This window comes from Danio rerio, chromosome 25 (assembly GCF_049306965.1).
Source record: "Danio rerio strain Tuebingen ecotype United States chromosome 25, GRCz12tu, whole genome shotgun sequence".
In the NCBI taxonomy this organism is placed as follows: domain Eukaryota; kingdom Metazoa; phylum Chordata; class Actinopteri; order Cypriniformes; family Danionidae; genus Danio; species Danio rerio.
In genome coordinates this window covers 39,070,001-39,080,889 of record NC_133200.1, presented here as the reverse complement: position 1 = coordinate 39,080,889, position 10,889 = coordinate 39,070,001, and the positions used below count along the sequence as shown (strand labels likewise).

Here is a 10,889-nt window from a genome sequence, read left to right as displayed (position 1 = left end):
CTTCCCTCCGAATTCCAAACTCCTCCCCTTTCTGCCAGTGTCTTCTGTCGAGCGAGTAAATTTATAATTTGTCTTATCAAATAAGCTTAAGGCCAAAGACAAAACATGCTGACAATTTTTTATACACAGCTCAGTTTTGATTTTTCGGCTTTTCATGCCTGAAACTTTAATATAATCACCCAAATATACTCTTGTTTATGTCATTGCAATTACATATTCGTTGCAAATTGTCTGTAGATTTTAGTTATAATGCAAAGCAGCATTGTTATCTACAAGAATCTTTACTACACTTCTTTTTCCACACCTATATTCTGCTTTTCAGAGGACTGTGTTTATAAATACAGCTAATAATGATTGAACATAATGAAATACAAATTATTCAACGGACACAAACCTACGCATGTTAAAACACTAGTTGTATTACTTCCCTGAATAAAACAATTTCTTTCAAATAGTGCTAAAACTAAATCCTGTTAAATCATGTAACTACGTACGCTGCTCGCACAGCATGCGACTATGTAACCCCGCCCTAACGGGTCTCAACTAGGTCCTCTTAGCGACTGTAAAACCTTAATCTCTGAAGACACGGGTTCATTCATTCGTCTTTCGATTGAGCTCTACATTTAATACTGAAATCATGTCTGGAAGAGGCAAAGGTGGTAAAGGACTCGGAAAAGGAGGCGCTAAGCGACACCGCAAAGTTCTCCGTGATAACATCCAGGGAATCACCAAACCCGCCATCCGTCGTCTCGCCCGCCGTGGCGGTGTGAAGCGTATCTCTGGTCTGATCTACGAGGAGACTCGCGGAGTGTTGAAGGTGTTCCTGGAGAACGTCATCCGTGATGCCGTCACCTACACCGAGCACGCCAAGAGAAAGACCGTGACCGCCATGGATGTTGTGTACGCGCTGAAGAGACAGGGACGCACTCTGTACGGCTTTGGCGGTTAAACATCTGCGCGCTTCCCTAAAAATCCCACGGCTCTTTTAAGAGCCACCCACACTTTCACAAAAAGAGCACAATAATTGAATCTAGTTGGGAAGTTTTGTTTTATTAGCACCGTGGCCTCAAAGCAAGAGGGTCACAAGTGCTGGCTTAGCCAGTTGGTGTTTATGGGTGGAGTTTGCATGTTCTCCGCGTGTTGGTGTGGATGCTCCAGATTTAATTAAAAAAAAAAAAAACAGTCATTGCAATTTTTCATAATTTATTATAAATAGAAAGTGCATCTAAAAGTAAAGCAAACATGTAACAGCCCTAAATGACCAACACCACAAAAAGATCATGATTAAATAGTTAAAAAGTGACCGTGCTGTAGTAATCACTGCCAATCTCTCTGCAAACAGAAATGGGTTTTAAAAACAGCAGATGCTGAATCCATTTTACAGCCGGCTGTAGGAAGTGTGTCCTCCTTCGTGGACTCTGCAGTAGTCCTGACCCACCACAGCCCTCTTTTTGCATGGCTGGCCCAGTCGGGTGATGCCGCTGCACAGCGAGCGTCCTGAAAAGGAACTTGAGCCCCCCCAAAAGACAAATTAAAATGTGAGGTACTGTGATATTAAAATTGAGGCATCGTAACATGTCAAACGACTTCTGCAATACGACTTTGATTCAGTTCGTTTCAGTGTAATTTCAACAAATACATCAATATTAAAATGTAGGACTCATTTACAAAACTGGTTACAATTTTATATACATAACTCAAATGCAAGGTGTATAATAAACAAATGCAAAAGATATTAAAATTTAACTGACTTGCACATTGCGTGTCATCCAAAACAAATGTGCTTCATTTTTTTTTTAAACCTATTTATTTGTAATGTGACAGAAAAACAATACACTATCCTTAAACTGCTGCTTTGTTGATGCAATTGAGCCAATTTAAGAGGCATCACGACTAAACAGACATGCTAACAGTGCTGAAAATAAACCAACAGTGTGCAACAGGGTTCGAGACGCATCTCTTTCATGTTTGGCATGTCAATATCAGCCCAATCAGCAAACCACACAGTATTAAAGAGACCGCTCGCACCGCTCTCTCTTGCTGGAGACGCCCGCTCTCGTTTACAATGCAGTCAAGGCGAGGCGCACCTCAAACGAGCCTATTGACAGGCACAGCGGCGGGAAGCGCTGAACTGAACATGAATTGAACCACTCGAATATTTATCGGTGCTTCACATTAAACTATAGAATGGCTTCAGAACATTTGGGATAACGCTGGCTACATGACAACTTTCTGGGCCCTTATAATAGGCGACCTTCATGGCTTTTGTTGGCTTATGAACTACACAGAATATAGCGCACGTGTAAGATCGGTACTAGCTGGCCGATACCCCATCCAGCAAAAATATGTGCTGTCGAACCGATATCCGATCCAAGTATCAGGAATTTAAACCAATCTCTGCGCTTCCCTCCAAATTCCAAACTCCTCCCCTTTCTGCCAGTGTCTTCTGTCGAGCGAGTAAACTTATAATTTGTCTTATCAAATAAGCTTAAGGCCAAAGACAAAACATGCTGACAATTTTTTATACACAGCTCAGTTTTGATTTTTCGGCTTTTCATGGATGAGCGAGACTTAGCCTTAGCTCTAGCTTTGCCGCCTGTTTTACCTCTTCCGCTCATCTTGATACCGAATACTAACAGTTCCACGTCAACTGTAGAAACTGAGTGATAACGGTTGAACAGCTACTATTTAAGAGAGCTTGCTCGCCGTCTATTGGTCAGAGACAGTGACAGTTTTAAACCAATCTCTGCGCTTCCCTCCAAATTCCAAACTCCTCCCCTTTCTGCCAGTGTCTTCTGTCAAGCGAGTAAACTTATAATTTGTTTTATCAAATAAGCTTAAGGCCGAAGACAAAACATGCTGACAACATGCTGACAATTTTTTATACACAGCTCAGTTGATTTTTCAGCTTTCATGCATACAACTTTAATATAATCACCCAAATATACTCTTGTTTATGTCATTGCACTTACATATCCGTTGCAAATTGTCTGTAGATTTTAGTTATAATGCAAAGCAGCATTGTTATACACAAGAATCTTTACTACACTTCTTTTTCCACACCTATATTCTGCTTTTCAGAGGACTGTGTTTATAAATACAGCTGATAATGACTGAACATAATGAAATACAAATTATAATAGGCTTATAATAGGCTACCTTCATGGCTTTTGTTGGCTTATGAATTACATAGAATATAGCGCACGTGTTAGATCGGTAATAGCTGGCCGATACCCCATCCAGCAAAAATATGTGCTGTCGAACCGATATCCGATCCAAGTATCAGGATCGGTGCATCCCTATTTAACACCTATTTTTACAGATTTTGCTCCAAAAATTATTTGAAAATAACAAAAATTTACTTCTCAGCTGCCACAGTGCTTTAAAATAAAACTGGCAATTGCTAATGCCGAGTATTGTGAAGACTTTAAGTAATAGATTTCTGTTGCAGAGCTATTGATATTGGACATTTGTATGGTATATCAATCCAAATACACTGAATTCATGTTGATTTTAGGACTTTATTAAAGCATACCTGCTGCTGGCGAGTGATTGGTTGGGACTTGAGCTTCGCGAGCGGTTCACAGTCTCCAAAAATACTCCAAGGTTCCTCTGAGGAATGTTATCCAGCTCTGTCTGCAGGTCAGAAAACGCATCCGTCACAATTCTGCGGTGCAATGCAGCACATTAACCCTTAATTGGTAAATATTGGACGTGTGTAAAAGGTCTTGTAACAATCTCTAATATAATACATGTATTTTGTATAGTCTTGTAAAGCGCTTTGAGACAGCAACTTTTAAAGCAAGTAACATAACGAACAATACGCATGAATGAAACGAAGCACAAATACATCAAAACAAGGTCAGGTTGACTTGAAATGCCAACAAATTCCATATCAAATCAATATAAACGCATATAAAATGGGAAATCTTAAAATGAAACGTTTTAAGAAGCAAGACGTAATACACATTTCTGACATCCCTAGAGTGTTTAGTGAAGTTTCAGCTCAAAATACCACACTGATAACGCTTCATAACTCTCTTAATCCGCCCCTTTTAGGCTTTGATCCTAATTGTAGTGTTTTGGTGACTGTCGCTTTAAATTTAAATGAGGCGGTGCTCTATTCTGAAGAGGGCGGAGCTACAGATGCCTGTGTGTCAGCATAGTGGCAGATTGAAAACAGGACTAGCGTTATCAGTGCTGGTCTGCATGTGTGCTTCAGTGTGAGCGTGCGCTTCATGCTTCTGTCAGTCTATGTCACTCCTGTCGATGTTCATCTAAAACTCCACATCTATAATCTTCTTAGTCTATGCTGACATTATCTTCAGCAGCTCAAACACTCTGATGGCTAACGGACAGACGGCTGCTTCTCACTCAGGGCTGCTGGACATGCTAATGAGATGGGCACTAGTGGGCGGGGCTTTCCCCCCTCTGATGACATCATATAAAGGGAGAATGTCAGTCAAAGTGTTTCTGCACTGTTTTCATCAAGTTTGAATATAACAAATAAACAAATTCATGTTTCTCATTAGAGGCTGGATATATTCACACACTGCTGTCACACAACTTGTGTTTGAACCCCTTATAAAAGTGATTTTTGCATAATGGGACGCTTTTAAACCTCAAACACTCAGAGAAAATTGAGGTTGGCGCTTTATATAATGAATTTGGGACTCACTGCTGCAATGCTGTGGCGGCTCTTGAGTCTCGGAGTTGAATGGTTCGGTGTACCGCCTAAGTGTTGATGACTGAACTTTGGTGGACAGCGAGATGGAGAAACGCCCAGCACACATGGATCACCTACACACAAAAACAGCAGAAATGTGTTACTGAGCTGATTAAAGTCAGGCAAAAATGCTGGGTGCCCGTCAGGGTGTGTTAATGCACATTTTGGAGTGTAGCATGAAAAACAAATGAAAGAATAGCGTGCGTTCGTTGGCCTAGTCCCTTATTTATTGGGGGTTGCCACAGCAGAATTAACTGCCAACTATTCTGTTTCACACAGTAGATGTACTTTCAGCTGCAACTCAGTAATGGGAAACACCCATACACACTAATACACTAAGGCCATTCAATTTAGTTCATCCAATTCCCTGCCCATAACATGCATCCATGTCTATTGTAAAGTGAATTAGACGCACAAATGAAGCGAGTGAACTCAAAATGTGCACGCTTCTATTTACGCGCAATGTGATTTATCTGCACGTGCCGCGTCTGGTGTGTACACAGCATTAAAAGGGCGGTTGACCCCAAAGGAACACAAAGGAAGATATTTTGAAGAATGTGGAAAACCCGTAACCATCGACTTCCATGTTATTTGTTTTCCTTATTTTAGTTTTCAGCTTTATTCAATATATCTTGTTTTGTTTTCAACACAAAGAAACTCATAGATATTATGGGAGAGTAAATGGAGTACGTTTTTATTTTCGGGTGAAAATCATCCCTTTAAAGTCTTTAATCCTCAATATAAGCAAACATTAAGTACCCGACAGTTACTGTGTGAGAGCAGACAACAAGACAAACAAGAGTGCATTACCCATTATGAAGCTCTCCACCTCCAAATCACACACGGGGTCATTCCTACAACAAAAATGTATATGTAAATACTTTAATGATGCATGTAGAGAAAAGGCAGGATCAGGTTGTGAATGGTGAGAGGTGGTGGTTTCTACAGTGAAATGCGCGTTATTCAGGCTGGACTCACTGGACAGGAGTGGATGAAGACGCAGGGCACTTCTCGCCAAATTCATGCTGTTTTTCTGGAGTTTTCTCCTTTGGGGGATAGATGGAGAGATGGGGAGGACGACTGCAGGTCCGACCCTTAATTTTAGACAAAGCCCAAAGCAGCTGCAGCACAAACCATCGACCTAAAGAACATAAAATGAAAAAAAAAATAGATAATATAAATATATAAATAGATGATAAATAATTATAATAAAAATAATAAAATAATAATTATAATAAAAATTATATATATATATATATATATATATATATATATATATATATATATATATATATATATATATATTTTTATATATATATATATATATATATATATATATATATATATATATATATATATATATATATATATATATATATATATATATATATATATTTTTATATATATATATATATTTTTATATATATATATATATATATATATATATATATATATATATATATATTTTTATATATATATATATATATATATTTTTATATATATATATATATATATATATATATATATATATATATATATATATATATATTTTTTTTTTTATATATATATATATATATATATAAATATATATATATATATATATATATATATATATATAAATGAAATTAGGTTTAATCAAATAAATAAAATAAGTAACAAATAAACAATAATATATATATATATATATATATATATATATATATATATATATATATATATATATATATATAATAAAAAAATCAATAAAATTAAATATTAAATAAAATTAAAAATAAACAACAACCAAATTAATATTAAATAAATAAAATGCAATAAAATAAAAAACAAATATGAAATTAAATATTAAATAAAAAAGAATAAAAAAAAAAAAATATATATATATATATACACACACATACATACATACACACACACACAAACTACTAAATATAAAATAATTAAAGAAAATCAATATAAAATAAGTGAATATGAAATATTGAAAATAAAAATTAAATAAAAATAATAAAAAATGAAAAATAAAGAAATATAAACTTAATCAGTTATAAATTAAACAAATAAATAAAATATTAATTAAAAAATATATAATAACAAATATAAAAATTTGATGGTAAATAAATATAAAATACACAAATATAAAACAAATAAATATTAATAAATATGAAATAAATAGAAAAATAAATAAATAATAATAAACTAAACATGCATAGACCAAACTACCTCCAAATGGACATTTACCAGTCACAATTTACAGAACATTTACAGACAAAAAGGGATTTTACAGTCAGCAGAGCCGTACAAATGTTTGCGTTTTTACATCTAAAAATATTAAATGAAGATGTTCAATCTTTGACCTGATCACTCATTCACTGATGCATTGCGTTCATGAAATATGAATTTAATGTACGATTCAATGTATAAAATGATCCTTGTGCTATTTATCTTTTTTTTTTTTATGCAATCAACAAAGGGATTCAATTTTACCAAGAAGTCCATCACAAAATGATTCTTGCCCGACCATGTGCACAAAAATCAATCATTTCCATTTGCATCATTAAATCGTTTAATTAGCATAAAAATCACTAATTTTAATAAATACAATTTGCATTTTATTTAGTGATACTTATGCAGGACCTGTAATCATTAGACTTTGAAAAGGTAAATTATTATTTATGTTAAATTTAAGTACTTTCTTTCTTTTTTAAAGTTTATATACTTTACATATTACATATTTAAGCTGATCTGGGACCAGTGTCTTTAATCACTAGGACGTGAGTTCATCAGTAAGCACCATTACATCAAGTGAATTGATTTAGAGGTTACATACGGGCGGCGATGCATAGCTGTAATGAAATAAACTTGAATGCGGCTGTTTTTATATTCAATTCAGTGTGCTTTCAAGATGAAATAAAGCGACAGCACAGTTCTCCTGAACAGCTTTTGCAATTATATCAGATTTGAGATTGGCTCTGTGTTGATGCTACTTCCAATTTTCATAGAAAGAATAAAAATACAGGAATAATACTTCCATTATTGTATGAATGCGAGAGAAATCACAGCAAAAACGGGAGGGCTGGCTTGTATGCTATTCAGTACCTAGAGAAAGTGTGAAGAGCAGTAAAGTGAGCGAGATCAGGTCGAGCGCCGCCTGCTGGTTGATCTCCGCTATGGCGTTGATAGGCACCGAGAGCAGCAGGGTGACTCTGGAGAAGGTGGTGCACTGGAGGAACGACAGCAGCACCGCACACAGCAGAAAATACCCAGCATGCATCACACACGTCCACAGCGCACGCAGACTTAAGCCTGGAAGCAGATGGATATTCAAGCATTAGTTCCAGAATGGAAAGTTTATGGATCATTTAATCACCCTCATCATCATTAAATTAAAAACAAACTAATAACTATAGTTTAGAACTAACAACTGATTTATTTTATCTGTGTCATGAAGACAGCACATAATATTTGACTAGTCATTGTTCAAGATGCTAGTGTTCAGCTTAAAGTGACATTTAAAGCTTAATCGGGTTAAAGTTAGGGTAACTAGGCAAGTCATTGTATAACAGTGGATTGTTCTGGAGACAATCCAAAACAAATATTGCTGAAGGGGCTAATAATATTGACATTAAAAAGGTTTTTAAAAAATAAAAAAAATGCTTTTATTCTGGCCAAAAGAAGAAAAAATAATACAGAATATACTGTGAAAAATTCCTGAATCTATTCGCTAGCATTGGAGAAATTAGAAAAAAAATAAATAAATAAATAAATGAAAATACTAAATGATTGTCCTTAACTCTACGTTTTCTGTAGGGATAATCAATATGAATATTTTAGTTTCTGATCCCATACCAAGTATTCCAAGAAAAGTATATTTGATATTGATACCAAAACTTGAATATTTCATATAGATTTTTTGAAAAATGTTTAACACCTTTATTATTAATATTAAATATAACAGGTTTATTTCACAAAACAAACAATTAAAAATATATAATAGTACATCTCCCCCAGTTATTATGTGTACCTAAACTTTGTATTGTATTTGATAAACAAGTTTATTTAAAACTATTTCAACCAAACTACAAACATATTTCAATCAAAATTTCGTTACTGGAGTACAGTGTATTGCTCTGATCCCTGTGAGCTGTTACAGAAATCTGGTATATGCTGACAGTGTTGCCAGATGTAGCTGACTGATTCCAGACAAGATGGTGTCTCTCATTGGGAGATCAGAACTGTTGTATGCGTTTACATGTGAAGAACGGGGGCTATGGCATCTCTTTGGGAGATCCCAACAGGTTTAAACAGGATTATAAGTGATGACCGGGGCTGGCGGGCACGCCATTGCACAACCACCCTTGTCATTTTTTACCCAGAAAAAATAAATAAAAAAAAGCCCAATCTGGCAACCTATGACCATAACCATGACCATGACCACAGCTTCGCTCTCGAGTTTCACACACACCTAGCGCAGGTTGTGATGTCTATACTAATGTGCCATGAGCTAACGCTGACCTTTTAGCAGAGATACAGCAGAAGAATATCACAGTTTCCATTCGTGTTCCTATTTAATTAAATACTTATATAATATGCAGCGCTATAATTATTGAGATATTCGAAAATCTCTGATCACTCAGTAAGAAAAAACCCAGAAAAGGTTTATACTTTTACACAAGGACTGATCCTTTTGATACATTCCCAGTATCAAAAATATCAATACTTCAGGATCGATCCGCCCATCCCTAGTTTTCTGATTATTGGTCCCTAATGTGAGCACCTGCCCAGCCGAGGTATCCCTGGATCATGTGCAGGCGGTCCTCCAGGCGGGTCTGCATGTTGTCCAGGTACGTCAGCATGTATCCCAGAGTTCCATTCATGAGCTCCAGTTTCCTCATCAGCTCTGTGTAGAAATGAGCCGTGGTGTTCTGCTGCTGGAGGAAACCGTTCAGATTGAGCTCTGCATCATGGGAAAGACGCAGAGAAGAGCATTTAGGAGAGTTTCTAATACCCTGGCAATTTAATTACTAATATAACATGCTCTATAGCCAGGGTCTCAACCTCAAACTGGCTGAGGGCCAATGATGACTCATGAAAACTCATACGAGGGCCATTTTAACACTCAAGCACAAGATAAGAGTGCAGAATTACTTTGATTGCTGATAAGTTGGCTCAGATCTCTTTTAAATTGCATATCTTTTAAATTAATTATGACTAAAATCCAGTTGAGATGGAGCATATAATTGTATTTTAGGGATCCGACTGAGTCTTGATATTGATTCAAGTGTACTTGGGTGGAAAGGGTGTTAATTTCCATCTAGGACAACAAGCAGTTCCACGGCTAACCTAGATTGGGTACCCGACCTTTGTTTGAAAGTAATAATATTCTAAATTAAAGTTCATATGGGAAACCATGAGCTTGGTGAAAACCAAAGTTATTATAGAGTACAGTGGTCGGTTACATTTATAGTAATGCCCTGACCTCAGATCGGAAATGATATTGTCTTTACTCAAGAGTGTACATCAAGCGGGACTAACTAAAAGTACTTTAGAACGAGCACGCTAGGAGCAGCCATCAAGTATTAGTCAATTACCTCTGTTTAATATTCAAGACTGACGAGAGTGTGATCGTGAGGGACGCCATCGGCCGGGGCGATCTCTCTGAGCGACATGAGCATCCGAATTAACAAATGTAATAGTTACGAGTGAAGACAAAAGGTTCAAACATTTATCTAAATTATACATTGATATAATCTTCTTAATGTTTTATGATTGGAGTCAGATAAAACTAAAGATAAATATATATTAACATTCTAAACCAACTCATGCTCAAATTGGAGTCAGATATGAGTTTAATTTAAAGTAAATCAACACTGTGCACTGGAAAGACCGAACAGGCATTGAACCTTCATCCGCCAGTGGACACTTCCATTGGACCAACTGGGTGGACCTTACAATGAGATGAAGCTACCTTTTTATTTTAACTTAAGTAACTTATCAGAACTGTGCTAAATTTTAATCACTGAATACATTTGCAAACTATTTTATTTCTTACCAGACACTTGGCAGCCCTTCTGCTCGCACAACTGAGCCACATTAGACCTGATGGAGCTCGCAGTTCAAACCCTAAATACAGATTTAAGATGAGCTTCGCTAAGCCTGGCCCTGAAGT

General features: G+C 35.9%; 2 protein-coding genes across 4 annotated transcripts in view; one reads left to right on the top strand and one right to left on the bottom strand.

The window, feature by feature from the left end:
* Window positions 1-593: 593 nt before the first annotated feature.
* On the top strand, window positions 594-949 carry si:ch211-113a14.6. Its single transcript, XM_005163192.6, has one exon. It carries the CDS (start codon window positions 638-640, stop codon window positions 947-949), a length of 312 nt encoding a protein of 103 aa, XP_005163249.1. The 5' UTR covers window positions 594-637.
* Window positions 950-1,186: 237 nt separating this feature from the next.
* The window catches only part of bmb (brambleberry), a 21,359-nt gene continuing 11,656 nt past the window's right edge, over window positions 1,187-10,889 (bottom strand). Inside the window, exons 7-13 of one of the 3 annotated variants that reach the window (XR_012399908.1) lie at window positions 9,498-9,677; window positions 7,820-8,026; window positions 5,705-5,867; window positions 5,537-5,580; window positions 4,631-4,800; window positions 3,536-3,667; window positions 1,187-1,508 (exon numbers count right to left, since the gene is read on the bottom strand). Coding sequence is in view for 1 of the 3 variants with exons in the window: in NM_001270554.1 (NP_001257483.1) it covers window positions 1,379-1,508; window positions 3,536-3,636; window positions 4,679-4,800; window positions 5,537-5,580; window positions 5,705-5,867; window positions 7,820-8,026; window positions 9,498-9,677 (947 nt within the window). In the remaining 2 variants the exon portion in view is untranslated. 3 annotated transcript variants of the gene reach the window in all.